Below are 20,631 nucleotides of genomic sequence, written 5' to 3' on the forward strand. Positions count from 1 at the left end.
GTCTTGTCTTGTTCCGTTCCTGTCCTGTTCCTGCCCCAGTTCTGTGTCCAGTCCCTGTTCCTGTCTGAGTCCTGTTCCCTCGTCAGAGTCCGGTCCAGAGTCTTGTTCCTGTGTTCTGTCCCTGTTCTTGTCTTGTCCAGTCCTGAATCCGGTCTCCAGCCCCACCCTCTGTTGACTCCCTCCCCGGGTCGGCCTCCTGGGACGTCAGGAGCCGTCCCTTGGGGGGGGGGTACTGTCATGGTCCTGTGTTCCTGTCTGTGTTTCCCTTGTTGGGCCGCCAGATGGCGGCACTTCTGTTTTGTGTCCTGCTCCCCTCCTGTTAATTGTATGATTGTTTCAATTGTCTCGTTATCCCATCATGGTTCCCACCTGTGTCTTGTTATCCCCTCCTTCTGGTTTGATTGTTTTTTGAGTTCACCTGTGTCTTGTTACCCCTTGTCTATTTAAGTTCTCTGTTCCCTTGACTCGGGTGCTGGTTCCTTGCGTGTGTTCTGCCTTGTGTTTGTTACCTGACATACATGTACCTGCCTGCTTGTGTTTGTTTCCCGACTGTATGTACCTGCTTGTTCCCTTGTGCTCTGCCTTCCCGTGTTCTGCCCCGCCTGTGTTTTTGAGTTCTTGTTGTTTTCTGTTTCGTTAGATTATTTTTTGAGTTTGTGTTTCACCTGCCTGTATTTTGTTCCTGACTTGTGTTTTTGTCCTTCCCTTGTGCTCTGCCTTCCCCTGTTCTGCCCTGTCTGTGTTTTTGAGTTCCTGTTTTCTGTTTCATTAGATTATTTTTTGAGTTTGTGTTTTAGCCCATTGTGGCCTTGTCTGTTCCTTGTTTGTTCACCTTGTGTTAGTAAAGTCTTTGTTAATTTTCCCTTTTGAGTTTGTGTTTTTTTCCCTCTGCGTTTGGGTCCCCCCTACCCGGACCGTCACAGTAGTAGAATAGAAAAGCATTGTTCTTCAGTTCTTTTCAAAGGTCTTTTAAAAAATTTTTTTTTACAAAGTTTGGACACTGGGAACTTGGATTTTATTTGTCAGTAACAATATGGAAATCACTCCCCTGGCTAATATCACAAGTATCAGACTTCAGCCAGACATCCCTGAGTCACAGGCACCAAGACACTGACATTTACATTCTTCCGTAATTGTTGGTTATGGAAGACCTTCGCATTTGAGTAAACCTCAAATATAAGAGAACAGCTGTAAATTCAATGCTATCATTTAATGCAGTTAATTTCAACATTTTACCTTTAGGCATTTAATAAATGTTCTTATCCAGACCAATGTACATGAGTCTTTAGTAATTTTGTTGGGTGTTGAAACAAATGCACAAGTACCAACATTGATTATTTTAATTATTTTTTATTAAATTTAAGACTACTGTTAACTGCAATATACCCACAAATACAAGGAAAACGTTTCAGCTTTTGCCTTCCAAAGCAAATATAGAATGTAGTTTCCATTGTACATAACGTCACATCATTTCAATCGTGACATCAAAACACAAATTGATTTATTAGTCAATCAGTATTTCACACAATTTGTTTGAATGCATTGTGTCTTTTATATCTGCGTACAAGAACAATTCAAAATAGTATTTGCATTTACACACACACACACACACGCACACACACACAGATGCACAAATGTTCCCCTTAAACACATAGATCACTCAGATGACATTAAAGAGTTGGCACATCCTGGGTCACTTACCTGCCTCAGGTGAAACTCTGAAATGTCTGTGTTGCCTCTTTAACAGCTCAGGAAAGAGGAGTGACAGTAAGAATCTACCAGGACATACCAGTCACAAGGAATGGCTATTAATGCTATAAAAGGCTGAAGTGTAATTTCATCCACAACACTTAAGTTAACAACCAGAACTGCAATTCTATGGTATGCAGAATATTTGGTGCCGATATAAAATTACTAAAAAATGTCCAAGTCAAGCAGGTTTTATAATGATACACCATGATCCTTGAGCCTCTTAACATCAAAAGAAAAAGGAAAATTGCAGCATTGACAACAGGGTAACATTATTCATGGTTTGACAGAGGCATTTAACAGAAGCATCAACACTAATAGTTCCTTGCAGCAATAAATAACAAGCCACGTTTTATAAACTACTCACAGGCTGATCTCTGTCCTTTTAATGAATTGTAGATGATCTTCAAAATGGCTTTGTTTATATTTACAAATCACAATAACACGCCCAACATTGTCTCAAGTTCTTGCATTTTTTTCATGGCTATAAATGGTCCTCATAAAATACATGTCTTCAGTGGCCATCCATTCAGCACGCAACCATAAACATATTTGATATGAAATTCTGAATTTGAATTTGAAGTACTTGAAAGTTAGTAAAAACAAAAAGGCTTCAATATCTTGTAGTGTCAGGGTTTTTCTATATTTTTTTGTAGTTTTGTAGACTTTTGTTTCAGCCTGGACAACACTTTCATATTTAGACTGAAACAGCATTTAGATTTATTTAGCACACTGTTCAGGGGAGAAAGAACAGTTGATCACATCATATAATAAATTCAGTTCCACCTTGTGTAATGCTAACACATGTAAGTACCGTAATATGCATTCTTATAAAGAGTTCAAACACAATAACCTAAGTACATACTGATGCAAATCATACAATGTTGAAATTTCAGAAATATCAGAACTACAACTTTGATTTTTTAATTTGTTCATTTACTCACTGTACCCTACACCCTCAGTGTACCACACTTCCTCTCTGTACCCTACACCCTGAATGTACCACATTGACACATCACCCTGCAATTTTCCAAAATCGTGTCTATATGCACGACATGCATATACTGTATAAGAAACCCTATCTATATGGGACCATTTAATCACCTTTAGAGCTGGCTGGTTTTATGCGACACAGATTGTTTGTACTGATGCAGAATGGTGAGTGCTTTTTATATGATCAGATACTTAAAGATCATGTCTCTGAATTTAACTGATGATCTCATGCTTGTTGCTTGAGGAATGATTGTGAAACATGAAAACTGTGAGTGAAAAATATGTCTAATGGGGGTCATTATTCATAAAGAATGATATCACAGAAAAGGTGCACTGATCACTTTTGCCTTTTATTTCATAATGAATTAAGGCAAAAATATTTAAGAATGGCCCAGGGCTATCCAGGTTGAATACATAATATCCACTTATACAGCAAGAAATTTTTACTGAAGCAATTCTGATTAAGCACCTTGCTCAAGGGTGCAACAGCAATGCCCAGCCAAGGAACTGAAACTGCAACCTTTATGATACGATCTGAGTTCTCTACCCATCATACCTCACCGCTGTTCGCACGCAGCTGATGTACGCTTCTCCTATGCAGAAGTGAAAAACATACATATTTTCGCATGGCTCCATGCCCCAGGGAAGAAATAGCTAGCCTGCTGTTTATTTATGGGCTACAGAATGGTGGCCTCCTTCTGCTACCACCCCTATAATTATCTGTGTCACAGGGCTGAATAGTCTCACAAAAGGAGACACGGAAAAAAGGAACATAGTCTCAGATGTGTTAAGCCGGTAGAATTGCTTTCACATTCTTTGGGTTTTTTTGAGTGGTGTTCTTTTAAGATATTAGTTACTATCTAAATTGCAATAGATGCTTGGGAATAGTGTAAATATGTATTTATTGATCTATTTATTTATTTATTATTTAATTTCTCTGCAAATAAATTGGTGCCAATCAACACCATGATTGAATGATGACTGATCATTTGGTGCACTAATGATGTATTGACTATTAATGGATCTGAGTTTACTACCAGAATGTACACAATGAGAAATATAATCTGAGCTCTTGCAAATCTAGCTTTGTGCCAAGCAAGCACACAGAAAACAAAAAAATGAACAATACACATTAGCCAATTTCATGCTTTTCAAATGAATACAAGAAAATACAATTGGCCGGTCAAACAATTGCTTACTTTTTTTTATCATGGCTTTTGGATGATTATATTTTAGTATTGTGTTTTATTGTCTATTCCTTTGCTCTTTAATTTTTGTCTGTATTACCTTGATAACTTCTGAGCTCAGTTTATATTTTTACTTGTATTATCTTTTTTTTTTTTAAATCCTAGAATTTGTATTGGTATTGTTTTACATTTTTATGTGATTCTATGTTAGCATTAACTGCTTTGTGTTGCATTTAGCATAAGGTCCTAATAAAATAAATATGTATTATTATTATTATTATTATTATTATTATTATTATTATTATTATTATCATAATTATTATCCATACATCCATACAATATCTATACCTGCTTATTCTGGGCAGAGTCACAGGGGGTGCTGGAGCCTATCCCAGCGTGCATTGGGCGAGAGGCAGGATTACACCCTGGTCAGGCCGCCAATTAATTCTTTTGATTTGATTGATACGCCAGGTTGTACATATAGCAGGGGGTTTCAGTCCTGTAGCACCCCCTTGATACTGGAGGATGGAGCTGTAGATTAAAAAAGATCAGGAAACCACATGTCAATACATAGTAAAAATACCGTCAGATAATCCCATGACAAATTTAATTTATGGATATTTCACACACAAAAAACTTGGTTGCTCTTCGCATACAACGTAGACCACTGGTCATAAAATATTTCAGAATGGACCAGTCACTAATCTTAGGGTTAAGAAGTACATTCTGTGAAATGTAGATGAGTGAAAAAATGTTATGTAACATTTAAAATGTTAATTTCCAAGAATAAATCCCAAGCCTATAGCGACCACAGTCTTTCTTTCACCAATGATATGTTGTTCAGTTGCATAACAGGTTTGTGATTAAATGAGCTAAATGGAATGGAAACGCACATTATATAACTTCCATATTGCAGCACCAATATCTCAGTTTACTGGATTTGACAACCATCAAATTAAATCTTGTGTATAACAATAAAAAGGTTCCACACAGTTCCAGTGTAACTTTATCCTAATATAATTCTGAACATAATTATGAAATTACAGGAACAACTGTCTTGTTATAAACCCATTGTGAATTGCTCGCCTGTTTTGAATGTTTAAAGCCATAAGTTTGTTTATGTTTGTTAAACATTTGATGGGAATGCTCAGAAGCTTGAAGTCAAGATTCACCATTCCAGTTTGATGAAGCTTGACTATTGTTTGAACACTCTGAAATTTTTATGACAGTTGTTATTATACTTTTGATGCGTAACTCAAAAGTAATGTCATTTTTCTTAAGACTGCTTATTAAAAACAGCACGATTCCACAGGACATACTATATACAGTTGCTCAGCTTCAGACAATATACTCATTTATGGGGATAAAAAGGAGCAAATATTCAGCTGGTAAATGTTTAAGAACAAGTTTATAATACCTAAGCATGTACATAAGGATAGGGCTGATGGCTATTTTTCTCTCTCAGGTTCATAAAAACAGGCCTGTGACAAGCGTAGACATGTGAAGTACGGTCTCTTCTCTTTCACCCTATGCTCTTTGGCTTCTCTGGGCCTGTCCGCTCACATTTTGGTTTAAGTGTTTGCCACCTTTTGACATTTGAAATAGAAAGCATGCAAAAAATGAACGGGTATCTTTGACAGGTATCTCCTGTGAAGACGACGCTCAGATTCCTCGGCTTTGTGTGTGTAGTCAGGCCCTAATCTTTAACTGCAGTCCAGTATTAGCTTGTCATAGGCTGTCTGTGAAACATTTCACAGAACTCCTTTTCTGTTAAATTGCGATAGCATTCCATTTACATAGGGGTCCGTCTGAGGACATTTTGTCAATACGGGACTGAGGCTCTAAAAATATTCATATATTTAATAATATATTATATATTTTGAATAAGTACAGTTATTTCTTAGAATATATATTGCATGCAGTTCAAAGAGTGTGGATGTCTCTTCATACACATATTGCATTTTTATGACATGGATATTTGAATATCCATTAAAACATGTTGAAATGTATTTTATTCCTATGCTTTTGTCAGCAACCCTGAACAGGAGTAAGCGGTTTAGAAAATGGATGGATGGATGGATGGATGGATGCTTTTGTTTGTTATGGAATTCTTAATAAATTAATCATCATTGTTAGACATTTTCATATAAGGGAAATGCAACAGCTGGATGGATTGATAGCAGTGTATTGATACTTATGATATCAGTGGAATCAGAAGCGTTTAAACTTTGAACTTCTATATAATAAGATACTGTAGCTTACCAACGTATTGGCTGGAAATAACTCAGGAGATAAAAAATGACTATACATTGTAATTAGTGCCATGTTTCTTAGGGTAGGGTAAGTAAGGGCTCAGAAAGTTTTACTTTTCTTGAGGGTAAGTGCAGAATAATTGAGTGTATAATTCTCAGTTTAGTTTTTACATTTTTAAAAAATAATTTTTTAAGTTGTATTTTGCTTTGCTATTTCAAGTCAATGGAATAGAAGTGTATGGTCTGTGTGCACAGTTGCACAGTCCTAAACACACTTTCCCAAATGCTCTCTCTGATACAAGTAGTATGCAAACATTGTATTGGTAACCACCTAGTAAGCTATTAGGTTCTATTTGAAACACCGGCTGACTACAGCAACTCGTGCACTCTGCACTAATAAACTAATGTGTACTCCTTAACTTCATCAACACCGCCATGTTACACAGCTGCAACAGTGCTGCAGTATTTTTCTGCATTTTTATCTTTACTGAATGTTCAGCCTCTTGTGCTAGAATGAATAAAACTAACACACTTTCATTTCTTATTATTGCTTCCTTTTCATTTCACTTCTTCTGATATTACTTGTCTTGTCATAATCCAGCTGGTATCTTCTGAGTATAGCTAGCATCCTGTCCAAAACTGACTTAAATTCACACTGTTTGCAAACCAGATTTTAGTTTTTTATACCTGAAGGTTATTTGGAATATGAACATACTCTAATACATTGTGTTGCCTGTGGTAATATGAAGATCTGTGTGTTCAATGGTCTATTCACAGATTTTTGCAGATTATAAATATTAAACATTTATGAAGAATATGAACAGTACTAGTAATCCAAAACTTTTGGTAATATTATTGACTTAATGGGTCTTCAGTTTTTGAATTTGTTTGAAAACAAAATATTTTGAGTTTTAAAAAATTACAAAAATTAAAAACCAGCCTCTCTGGTTGAAACCTGGATGTGTGGCAATCCGGCTGGAATGTCCTTTTCATATTATGAGACTGTGAAAGTAACTATTACTGTTAAGGACCACCCAACTATGAAGCAATTATGCATACAAGGCATTCCTGGTCTGATCACCAAACTAAGGAAATGACAGGTATCAATTCTACAGAAGCTGAGCCTCCAGGCTCATAAAGTGGTAGCTTTCTGAACGGAGATAGGACAAAGTATTTTACTGCTGTTTAAAGAGTGTTTAGCAAGAATGCTTACAAACCTGTAAGGTTTATATCTTCAACAGAATGTGAGATGGACTGGAATAACTGCCCATACTTAATGCAGCATAGAAACCTGTAGTATCGCCCGGGTAACACCACTTTAGAGCTCAGTGACCTCTGACCTTTGAGAGTACAGGTGGCTTTGAGCCACTTATGGGAACTATGTTCAAGAGTGAAGACACACCTTGTTCTTAAGGGCTGTAGGCCTCAGGCTTTTTGTCACAAGTAAAGTTTATTGCCATGTAAAAAATAGATAGATATAGACATTGATTTTTAATTGTACTTGTCAAACCCAAAAAGCACACACAGGGAACTCCCTACTAATGGCATATCTCCTGCCTCTCAAACCCTGCCCCCCACCCCCCAGCACTCTGCCCGCTTTCCTCCAAAATGCAGAAATACTAAAGGTGAACTGTGCTCACTTTACTTTCACAACTTTCATAATGAAACACAAACATGGTGCGTGTAATGTTAAGAACTTAATATTCATTAGCCAAGCCATTACTGGCATATTTTAGGCTATTTTAGACTATATACCCTTACTTCAACAAACTAACATGGTTACTTACTTGTTTTTTCAAATATACAGTATGAGCATGTGGACAGAGCTCTACAGACTACGCCATGCGACACCTCAGTTACCCACTTTCTAAAATGAATAATAGTTTCTGAGCAAACTTATTCAGAGAATGTATTGTAAATCCCTGTGCTACTTTTCTTGGGAGAACAACGGTTGTTGTGTGCAAAAGGGCTAGTTTGAATTTCGAGCGGTGGTTGGCAGGATGCGACCGTTGTTGTAGTTTCAATGTAGCAAATTGTTAGCAACTTCCTTTTTTTAAAGCACTAAACAAGTTTTTAATTCATGGTTGAGATATTAAAGGGTGCAACTTATGTTGTAGAACAAAATGCTTAAGCTTAAGTTACTGTAACCACAGACCTTATTTTCTGCAGAAATCAAAATGGAAAAAAAAACACTGGAAATCTGCTGAGGAGTCAAACTCATCGGCAAAAAATGCTAACTCACTCCTGGGATTTCAAACTACAAATTGTGGCACTCTATAGCATATCCTTATGACTTTTGTTGATAATCAATGACTTTTTTGTTACATTATAATGATAAAATATATCATAATAACAAGAAAATTATGGGAGCATTTGTAAAAAAGACGGGCTATTCCAAATAGGGGGAACTGGGGAGGGGGACATTCTTAAAAAAAAGCAAGATATTTGTTTGCACTAACATGATGGATTCATACAAAGTATAAGAGAATAAAAGTGTTAAACCAAACACAGCCCAATTGCTTCATCCTTTTGCAGCTGAACATCAGTTGTAATAGTAAGAATGGATTAGTATTGCCTATTGGGTCATTCAAAAAAAAAGAAAAGAAAAAAAACACTTGCTAGAGTACAAGTTACAAAATTGTGTACCAACAAGAGTGCAAAAAGTGCAATTGCGTACAAACTATTTAGGTGTTTACAGGATAATGAAGGTGTGGTTAAATTTTAAGTCATTGCTTTTAAACTGAAGCAACTGAAAAGGCATTCAATTGAGAAATGTGTAGAATGTGACTTTACTTCCTTTCGTCTGTTTATGACAGGAAAGCCCCCAGCGTGCTCTTTCTGATTTTGCTGTGGCTGGATTTCTGACTGTCGAATGTTGAGTCACTGTGCGCATGGTGGATTTCCCTGAAATATGCCTCTAGAGGGTAAAAAGAAACAGTTTACTTGTAAATGATTAAAATGTGGCCACTGCTCAATAACATGCAGCTAATGGTGAGGTTTGCTATCCTTTTCTTTCCTTGGCACAGTTATTGACCTTTCATTTATGAATCTTTCACTATAGAAATGGACAAGGTGTCATGTATTGAAGGCTCTAGCGCCAGTTACACCCAAGATTGTATGATATGTCTAGCATACTGCATTGACACAAATTTACCTGAAAGATTCACATGGAAATATGATAAACAACACTGACACATGCATACTACATCTTCAAATATAGACATAGACACAACTTCACGTGGAATTCTCCACACAGATGATACATCTACTGCAGATAATCACATACAAAATGTACATACCACCTTTATGCAAATGGTAACCAAGTGTGCTGATGTTTTCTGAATGGCAAATTATGTGTTTCTATTTCGGTATACCATTTATTGGGAATACCATATAGGATATGACACAACCTAACTTTGTAATACATTAAAGTCTCCGAAGCCCAAACAGAAATTTAGACATTGATGTAAAATTATCAGACAAAAACATGTATCAAAATGTATATTTCTCACCAGGTATCATGATGATATCAAAGACAAATATCATTTGTACTTGTTCTACACTTCACGGGAATAGACATTGCATTCAACAGAACATGCAAAGCAGGGGCCCTCAGCACAAGAGTAAAACCTTAGAAAAAAAAAGAAAATACCTGCATTGTACACTACACAATTTAGCCCTACAAGTATAAGCATATTCCCCAAAAACTACAACAAACTGTTTTGATTTAAACTGTATTAAAATTTAATGATCTGTATTTTTACATCAATTTAGCATGATGAGCTTGCTAGGTTTGTGTGACTATTTTTTAGATTTAAAAAATAAAATAAAAAAATGCTTATAACACATTTATAGACTTGAACTGTGTTGGAATTGAGTTATGTGATAAATATTGAGATTTAAAAAGCTTCTGAAATTTTTGTTATTTCCATTGTTTAGTCAAATTGCTCTGTTGTTGTTGTTATGATGTTGTTATCTCATGAGCTTGCAGTAGTGACTTGTCTTGTGACAGGGGTATTTTCTGTGCTCAAATGACCAATGTCTTCTGCTTTTTCCCCCTCATAAAACCAGATATTTCCTGAGTCTTTCCTCTTTTAGTTCAGGGCTCCACGTATTTGATAGGTATCTTTCGTTTACTGGGGCCATCAGTCTAAAGAGTCTACAGAACGAATCTCTGGTCATCATTCTGGACATAGCGAATCACTCATGGAAAAACGAGAAAGAAGGAAGCTACTCATCTGATAACAACTGTGGGCCACGTTCATCCTTAAAGCAGCCACCATTGAAGAGAGGCCAGCTGAGACTTGTATCCATCCCAGAATCCTTTGGCAGTCGGAAATATGTAAGGATTATAGACAGGGAAGGCTGGAAATGGCAGGATTTCTCTAAAGTACCTGGATGTGTGCAGTCTTTCTTGTGACAGCAGACATTTCAGGAAAAATCCTTCCCATACCACAGCAAGAAACGGGGGCTTGCAATGAATGGTAAGAATCTATGCCATAACTTAATCACTATACTTACTGAACCATGCTCATAAGAAGAGATTAATGCAAAATATACAGAAATTCCCACCAAATGGATTCAACATATGTACAACATTATAGGTATATTGACAACATAAATGACCGGAGAGAAAAAAAGGTTTTATTTTTTCATTGATAGCCAAAACTTACTCAGTACATACGTGTGTGTGTGTGTGGGTATATTTTTAGTACCTACTGTACATGCACATGTGTGGGTATATTTCTTATAGTGCATAAATGTGTATATGTGGGTTATTTATATAGTGCATACATGTGTAGGTGTAGGTGTATTTCTAATTTATACATATGTGTACAGTATGTGTGGCTAAGTTGTGATACATGGAAATTATATTTTTTCCCACGTGTTTGTTTCTAGACCCGACAGAACTAAATCTCTCTTTCCTTGAGGGGAACTACTCTGAGTTTTATGATTTATTAAATGTCTCAGACTACGTTAAGAACCAGACCTTCGTGCTGGATCGCGGGACTGTGACCTGCGAAGGGGCGGGCTGGTCCCGGCTGGTCGACACCGGCGTGTGCGCGTTCTACGTGCTCGTCTTCCTGCTCGCCATCCCCGGTAACTGCATCGTGGGGCTGGTCATCAGCTCCGGTAAGCGGCCCCTCTTGCCCTTCGAGCTCTTCCTGATCCACCTGGCGGCGGCCGACGGCCTGCTGGCCCTGACACTGCCTTTCTGGGCCGCAGCGGCCGTGATGGGCTGGGTGTTCGGCGACTCCATGTGCAAGCTGGTCAGCCTGGTCCAGGAGGCCACCTTCTACAGCAGCATCCTGTTCCTGGCCTGCATCAGCGCGGACCGCTACCAGGTCATCGTGCACGCGGTGGAGGCCAGGAACGAACGCCGGCAGGGCCGCTGCTGGGCCGCGTGCGCCGCCGTCTGGGCCCTGGGGGGCGCCCTCTCGCTCCCCGCCCTCTTCAACAACTCCTTCCGGCCCCACGGCTCGGAGCGGGCGGTGTGCACAGAGTACTACGACCCCGCCAGCGCTGAGTGGTGGCGCCTGGCCACGCGCGTGCTGAGGCACTTCCTGGGCTTCCTGCTGCCGCTGGCCTTCATGCTGGCCTGCTACGGCCTGACGGTGGCCCACCTGGTCCACACGAAGGGCTCCCAGAAGCAGAGGGCCACGCGGATGATCGCGGCGGTGCTGGCTGCCTTCCTGGTCTGCTGGGCCCCGTACCACCTGTCGCTGATGGCCGACACGCTGCTGCGGGCGGGGCTCGTGCCCTACAAGTGCGCGGCTCGGACCTCCGTGTACGTGGCCCTGTTCTCCTCGCAGTGCGTCGGGCTCCTGCACTGCTGCGTCAACCCCTTCCTCTACGCCTTCGTCGGGCAGAAGTTCCGGAGGAACCTGCGGCGTCTGCTCGAGAGATGGCGGGTCCTGGAGCGTGCCAGGCCGCCCCAGAGTGGCCAGCCTGCCTCTCAGTCATCAGAAAACACCTCTACCTTCTTGTGAGCGACCGGGAGATCGCCCGCCAGTGCCATTTGCAATTGGCTGCCAAATGAGGTGCAGCAATTACATTAGTCTCACAACATCTGTGCAGCCCCAATCAAAATGGGCTTCTAGTTTTATGTACATATGAATAATAATTAGTTTTTTAGAAGAACTGAATTATAGCTGGCTGAGAAGGCTGCAATATTACAGCACAAACACCACTGCAGAAGAGAATGTGTAATGTATTCGAACTGTGATGAATAGCAACACATTTTTATTGTTGGTTAAATTGTTGGTTAAAAAGCTGTGATATTTTCTGTGATTGAAATACACATATAATTTTCATATACTGTATATCAAGATAAAGAATCAAATAATGAGATGGAATTACTACTGTTCAGAAAGAAATTCTGATTTCAGTGAAAAAGGTTTCATTTGCGTTCCTATTACGAGAATGGTGAGTCATATGGTATTTTACTGCCATCATGTGGCTGGTACCTGGCAGTGTATTTTTTTACTATGTAAATAGAGAAAGGTGTGATGTCATGCCTGTAGAAATATTTGGGTTATTTATTTGCATGTATTTCAGTCCTCCATCAGTAAGGATGCCACAATAAATGAGAACAACTGAGAACACATTTTTTTTCTGTGAACTGTTTGGAAATTTAGATTTAAAACGAGAAATGTGCTTTGTGCCATTAAAAAAAAAAAAAAAAAAAAACGAACAAAAAAAAAAAACCAATTACGGCGGAAATAGTAAAACGTTGTTTCCAGTAGGGGCACACTAATAAAAACATGGGTCCCTTGAATCTCACGCACTTTACAAAAGGATAAGGGTCCAATGATCTGTATTTTGTGGTAAAAATGAATTAATTGTCAGTTGGTCTCATGATTCATAAGAAGATGCACTTCTCTTATCAGTAACATGATACATTGAGTATAGCCTTCCATGTTAAATGGGGAAATATTGCTTCAGTTTTGATCCAAAGATGTATGAGAATTTTCTTTAATGTACTGTCTGTAAGTTTAAAGTGAAAGTCCTCATAAAGTCTGAAATAGGATCAAAGTTTTTGCATAAGTTCTGATGCATTGATTTTGACCTGTATAGCAACTAAGAAACACAAAACATAAAACAAGGGTAAAATAGACCAAAAGTACATAAGTCCATAACTTTGGACAGCCTTGGCCTGGAAGTGCCAAAGAACAAGTTACAGGAAGGAATACAATGTAAGAGAACAAAAAACATCAATTTGTGATTTTGCCATTTGTTTTGTGTTCTTGAATACAGGTGTTCTTCAATTGTTTTGTAATATATTTGTTTTTAGCTTTGTTTGTGATATTTTGGACTTCAGGGCCACTGTTAAAATAAAAATAAAATTAATACCTCTTCCGAACCAAACAAAACCTGTTCACATTGAACAGTTATCATGCATGTAATTTAATTAACATGTAATTTTTGAAGGATTGTTTAATTGGTGAGTCAAGCATTGCTGGCCAAAAAGCATATTGCCTCATAAGCAGGAATTAAAATAAATACACAAAAATACTGAATTCCTTCTGTTTCTTTTCTTTTTTTTTTGGACTATGACAAAAATATGAGCATTATGAAAAACAAACGATCAGTGCAACCTCATGAGCTTCAAAGTCTTGATTAAAATATGTACTCCAATGGTTCATAAAATAGACTACACACCAACAGTTCTTCACGAAATATCATCTTTCCCGTTTTTAGAGCTGACGTCATCTTTAAAGAGGATGACGGACAGATCTACAGACAGTCCAGCACTGAGCTGCTGTCTCAGTAAAGTCACTTCCACCACAGCAAGCTGAAACTAACAGACAAGCTGCACGATATAAAGACACTGAGGGAACCCAGGAACTCGAAGTTGAATTCTCAGGACAAGAGGACGGGTGCAGACAGGTATGACTTTGATCCGTTTTTTTTTTTTTTGGACAGTCTTGTGAGATCTAAAATAAATGATACCACTTTTTGCTGAACTCTGGGATGTGCTGCAGTCTGCTTCTGCAAGATCTCGTTTGGACCACAGTAACAGTGAAATCATTAATCATTAATCAGAAAATTACCAAAAAATTAGAATATTCAGAACATTAGTCATCAATGATTAATTTAAAACAGGGGTGTCAAACTGAATCCCAAGGGGGCTGCAGTGCCTGTGGGTTTTTGTGCTTTCCTTTCAATCAGCTATCCTTAAGGCCCTGAGAACCAGGTGTATGAATTCCTTAGCCAATCAACGGCTTAAATGAACTACTAGTGCTGAAAGTACTAGTGGATCTTTGGGACTGTCCTGGGCAAGCTGGCCTCAGGCCTACAAGAGGCCACCTTCTACAGCGGAGTCCTCCTGCTGGCCTGCATCAGCGTCGATCGCTACCTGGCAATCGTAAAGGCCGCCCAACCTGTTTTTAAAACGCGCCACCTGGTGGTCGTGGTGTGCGGAGGGGTGTGGCTGGCGGCTGGGTTGGGCTCCTCTCCCTGCCCGTCCTGGTGCAGCGGGAGACGTTTCAGCCGGGGAACCAGGAGAGGTTGGTGTACCACGAGAACCTGTCGGCAGAAAACGCGGCCGAACGGCGTTTGGGCCTACGCGTGCTTCGCCACGCCGCCGGATTCTTCCTCCCGTTGGCCGTCCTGTCCTTCTGTTACAGCTTCACTGTCGCCATGGTCCTCCGAGGCTGCGCTGCCCAGAAACACAAAGCCATGCGCGTTATCCTGTGGGTGCTGCTGGCTTTCGTTGGGCGCTGGCTCCCAAACAACATGGCCACCCTCACGGACTCACTGATGCGGGCCGGGTGGGTGACGGAGACGAGTACCTTCCGGAACCGGGTGGACTTGGCTCTGGAGGTGACCCAGGTCCTGGCCTTCCTGCACTGTGCCATTAACCCCATCCTGTATGCTTTCATTGGCCATAGGCTCCGCAACCAGTGCCTCACCGTCCTCTTCAAGCACGGCCTTATCAGCAAGAAGGTCCTGTCTAACTATAGGCACAGCTCCACCCGCAGCTCCTCCTCCTATAAGACATCTATCACAATGTAGCACACATCACCCATCCTGCTTGTAGGAAGTCTCACAGTAATATATGAGATATAGGAAGTCTCACAGTGATATGTGAGATACAGGAAGTCTCACAGTGATATGTGAGATATTTTGCTGCATATCTTAGTCTGTCATGTGCTTCAAACTCAATGACAAAAAAAGCAGCTTCATGCTGTACAGTTACTGAAATATTTATCTCCATAACAACCAGTTGTTTATGTAAACTTTAAGCTTCCTCCTCACAGAGCTACAACGCGAGACACTGACATGCAAAAGCTACCGTACATTCTGGGAAGTGCCTGGAAAACACACGGAAAATGAACCGCAATCTCATTTGTGGTGGCAGATCTCAGTGGCTTTGATTGGTTAGCTGGAGTGGTGTGTATTTTCAAGCACCCACCCCTCTGCTCTTCTCCGTGATCCATATCGATCATCCCTCTTAGCACAAGTAATATCAGTGGATTACAATGGACTACTTGTTCTAAGAATTTCTGCATTCTGTTAGAAAAGGCAAATTGAAGTCTAACTTTTTAAGCGCTCACATAGTCATGACTAGATTCTACATCAATCCCAAACAGGCCTGGAGTCATCCATCCAAGCCAAAACGTATACTGTATTTTAAGATATTTACAATGAATGAATGGATTCTGAGCTGTACATACATTAGCAAACACTGATGAACCTTTATGAGCATGAACAAAATGGTCTCACTTCTTAAAATGTAATTCATGGGGCTAAATTAATCCAGTGGTAGCAGGGATGTGAGCAACAGGCTAATAATATTGCATCTCTATTTCTCACACTGGTGCTGTGAATACTCTCCTGCACATGCATACATTACCATAAATTAACCACAGTATTTAGCATCAATAAAACAGTTGTTATTTCAAATTATCACAATAGTCATGCTTCAGAAGTTGTTTTGTATGATGTAGTATGGCATTTTGCATTATTAGGTGCCTCAGGAAGGAAAGATTAATGAACAGCATAAAAAGTAATTAATTGAACAGAATACTTAGCTATACAATAAACAGAGCACTTCAACACAATGTACTTGTTGTAAAGGGGAAGCCTGCACAAATCAGGTAAGATTTCTTTTTTTTCAGAGCCAGACTGACATGGGAGGTTATGTTCATGATGACACACACGCACACACATGCCCACATGCAGGCACACATACACACACATGCACACACAAACACGCATGCCCACGGACACACACACATACAAACACACACACACTGCCTGCAAAAGGGTATGTCATGCAGTGCGGTACAAATAATATTCATGTTTTACTTCATGCAGTGAAAGATGTTTCAAAAAGATTTTTGCTTTTAAGCCAATTTTTATAGCAGGTCAATTGTGCTCTGCTGTGTCCCTTGTGAGTGTGTCCCATATCAGCGTGTCTCCAAAGCACATGCCTCAAACATCTGCTGCAGTCCAAACCACTTCTGCTTTTGGCAAGTCCCATGTCTTCTCATGTGCATAAAACAGGAAGTGCCTCTTGCAGCTTCTTGCTCAATGGGCTAGGCTTACACAAGGAGCCCTGCGCAAAAAGAAAGCAAACCTGAATGCATGGCATTTCACACACTGAGATCTATAGTGTCGATCAGTTTGTGCTGTGGGACTGCTTCTGACTGACTGTGACTCACTCGTTCTCTTTGGGGGAAGTTCTCAAGAGATAGAAGGCAGTCTGCGTCCGTCTCCTGATGGCTCTGCAGGGTATTGGTTATGCAACCAAGGTTGCAAGCTTGCACACACACACACACACACACACACAAACACCAACACAAACTCCCTGAGCTGTACAACAAATAGTAAAAAGCATGGTAAAACTGTAAAATACAACTTTTTGTGGGCTGTTATCAGTGAAAACACAAGATTTTACCTGCACATTTTGCCAACCTGCAGCTAGAATATTTGAATACCCAGTATTCATTCCATGAGAGGCTATTATCACATAATACAAGTGCTGACCTAATGTAATATTCAAATATTAATCACAAGAAACACGTGGGAATAGCATAACGGCAAATTGGATAATTTGTAAGTTAACACACATATAATTCATATAAAACACATCGATGAAAATAACCTTGGCCAGAATAAATGAAACGATCTGAGTTTTGCACTTCTATAGCTGTGGTTAGAAGGCTCTTTCTGGAGACTGAATATTATCCTGTCACCTGCTGTAACTGGCCTGTTGCCTCAGCAGTAATAACATGACCAGAGATTTTAATAGAATCACAGACTGTTTCTGCAGCAGGGCTGTCTGAGGCCTAACTCTCAGTACCTCTGGAGCCATGTGCTGAGCCAGAGATCTGGGCCTGTGTCTAATCCCTCATCACCTCCCTTATACCAGACCTGGCTGAGAACCTTAGGGGGGTTACCGCAGAATGACAAACATTTTCATAAATATTTTAATCTAAAAATAAGTCTGGAAAGCGATGCGTTTTACAGTGTCTTTAAATAATGGACATACAGCTTTGCAAATACACATGTACTTCAGGAAACAAAGATGAGAATACATTCAGACACCGTTATTTTATATGGAACAAGCCCAGCTTCAACCATTACAGATTTTATACTCAATTAGGAGTCATTCAGTTTCAACATTTACACATTTCATGCTCATTCAACAGTCAATCTGAACCCAAGAAGGTGAACTAACTGCAGATGGGATAAGGCATTTGGTGCAGGCATTAACAAAGAGAACTGCAGTAATCAGGATCAGGAATTACAGCATGTTACTCAAACCGTCACACATCTTCGCAGTATCAAACAATCAGAGCTTAGATTTATCTCTCATAAGGTCATGGGACTGGAGGAATAGTCAGTAAAATCAGAGCAAAAAAAAAAAAAGAATATTCTGCTTGCTCCTAGGCAACAGCTGTTGCAAAAGATGCCCAGTTTTGTATGTGGTCACGGTTGGTTGCAAACGGACACCGATGAGTAAGAATGGATAGGTCTGTGATTGGCTCTCCTTACCGTAACAGTGCTCATACTGGAGAACAGCAGCCAGTAACAGAATACATTAAGGCCTCAAAGTTACTTACATATCCAAATTAAGTTAGTTAAGTACCACACACATTCTTTTCAGTGACACAAATTGCTTGACATTTGAAATCCTTTATTCGGATATTGATTGACAGAAATATTTTTTGGTAAATGTGAATGAATCGTTTTGGTGCCATGGCATGACACTAGTTAGGGGAAACCCCTGTTTTGAACTGTGCAAGCAGACTAATCTGTAGCAGAGTCACCTGTACAAAGAAGAAGCAGGACTGAGGGAAAGAAAAATATGATCAGTGTAACTACCCACGTAAAAAGTCTCATATCTGAGTAAAAGTGGCTTTAACTAATTAACTAATTTTCCAGCCCAGAAGATAAAATAGAGTACTAGAGTAAGAGCTGAAAAGAGTTTCACGTTAAGGATGAAAAACAGACAAAAAAATTAATGTTTTAATGTATTAATGTAATGTTTTAATGTATTAATGTTAATTAACACTGTTTAATGAACACGAGTAATTGTTATTCATTTGCATTGACATTTGCACATGGTAGCATATGAGACAAATATAAATATAAATATACAAAATTTATTTCTGAATAAATGAAATACAGCATTTGTAGCAGTCTCTGCAGTTAGAGGTATAGTAAAAAAGAACAATTTAAAACGATGCTTTAGAACTCAGTTTTACTTTGGCTACGTACTGTTTTCATTTGACACAATTTGCTTTCATACCTATTGCCCACCCATTGCTCATCACTGAAAAATAATACTTTTAAGTCTGATAAATATCAGATAAATATTGATAAATATTTCCTGCATAAATAGACTTACAGGTCATACATTTTGAGGCATTCAGTTTAATTACAAGCAGCAGGCAAAATAAATTCAACTGAAACTAGAAAATAATGAAATATTGTAGCTTGCAAAAATATTCAGACCCTTTCCACAATTTTCAAATTTTTTGTGAATTTAAAGCGGAATTTGACCATGAAGTCCAGAGCTTCCAAAACAACTTAGAAAGTTGTAGAAAGGCAGGGGTCCACTACAGTTCGAGCCTGATGAGCCCCAATGCTATGTGTCTGGTTTGGGATTGGTCAGGTCGGCCTATTCTAGTGCCTTTGGTTTGGGTCAAGCCTATGTTAGCATTTATGCCATGAGTTTGACTCAGATTCAGAAAGGCTATCATTTCCATGTGAGTAAAATATGACAATTCCTTTGACTGTTGAACACACCAGTGTCTCCACTAGCATAGCGAGAAATGCTAGTCCAGATGAGGATTGGACTTAAAATTGTGAGCAGTACATTTTCTGGGACACAAAATTGCCAGCCTTTGCTACACAGATTTATTATTAAATATCAACAGTTGTACATTATAGTACTACTTTGTAGTGTATATACAAGTTGGCTTGTTAACTAGCTTCCTTTGGAATGCGACAAACTTTATGTTTATTTTTAGGGTTTGGAATTTTTCTGTGTGCGCTGGATTTATGCAAATCTATCAAAATCACCTCTGTGTAACACTCAGAATTGGTTGGCCATGTTTGTGTGTTGGTTGTAAAGGTTACTGTGACTACTGTTAACGATGTGCTAGATTTATGCGAGTGCTTGTCAATGATCGTTGAATAAATATGAAATAAAAAAAGGCAATATCATTGTAGATTTAGGCTTTGGTTTGGGCTCAGGTAGAGTAGGGTTTAATTGTGTTCAGACGGAATTATATCTGTTCACGACTCTATAAAGGCACAATGATACAGATACATAAAATAATGAACATAAAAAGGTAAAAAAAAGAGATAGTAATCAAGCAGTTCTAACATTATGTGCTTATTAGACGTTTAAAACAGTACTATTCAGGCTAAACCAGACGCTATTGTAAGTACCAGCTGTTAAAAATAATGTTTGTCATGCACACTTACATGCAACTGACTCTATAATGAGCCCTGCAGGTATGGCTGGATGCCATTTGAATGAGAACAATGTCCTCCCTCAGGCACATTCACTTTAGTGTACTGCCATTCAGAGGCCATGTGATGAAATATTTTAGTCGTGGTAGATCCATTTCTTCATTTTTGGAAGCAATACCAAGGCAATCCTTATCTAATTCATTTTTCAAAGCCTTTGCTTTCTTTTTTTTTTGCTGTGGTATCAGGTCAGACCTCATAAATCATATTTTCAATTTCAATATGATTATGATTACAATTGTACTCCTGACAAAAAAAAATGAGAATCCCAACTCGAATACTACATCATTCATGCATGAACTTTTTAAAAGTAATCACTGGCGTGTGTAAACACTGTACTGCAGGGATCAGCAACTCACGGTCCTCGAGGGCCGAGACCTGCTGGTTTTCCACCCTCCCTTTGCCTGGGAGTCAGGTGTGAAGACAGTCTGGCCAATCAGTAGCACTAATTACCCGGG

At 39.2% G+C, this 20,631-nt stretch overlaps 2 protein-coding genes across 2 annotated transcripts; both read left to right on the top strand.

The window, feature by feature from the left end:
• The first annotated feature begins 10,287 nt into the window (after nt 1-10,287).
• On the top strand, nt 10,288-13,701 carry LOC118222496 (C-X-C chemokine receptor type 1-like). Its single transcript, XM_035408130.1, has 2 exons — nt 10,288-10,665; nt 11,081-13,701. Exons 1-2 carry the CDS (start codon nt 10,659-10,661, stop codon nt 12,169-12,171), a joined length of 1,098 nt encoding a protein of 365 aa, XP_035264021.1. The 5' UTR covers nt 10,288-10,658; the 3' UTR covers nt 12,172-13,701.
• On the top strand, nt 12,605-15,199 carry LOC118222675 (C-X-C chemokine receptor type 1-like). The gene is given in 3 exon segments (XM_035408441.1): nt 12,605-12,619; nt 14,439-14,624; nt 14,627-15,199. Coding segments are annotated over 3 exon segments (774 nt in total).
• Nucleotides 15,200-20,631: the final 5,432 nt, after the last annotated feature.

The sequence above is a fragment of the Anguilla anguilla genome, chromosome 3 (assembly GCF_013347855.1).
Source record: "Anguilla anguilla isolate fAngAng1 chromosome 3, fAngAng1.pri, whole genome shotgun sequence".
NCBI lineage: Eukaryota > Metazoa > Chordata > Actinopteri > Anguilliformes > Anguillidae > Anguilla > Anguilla anguilla.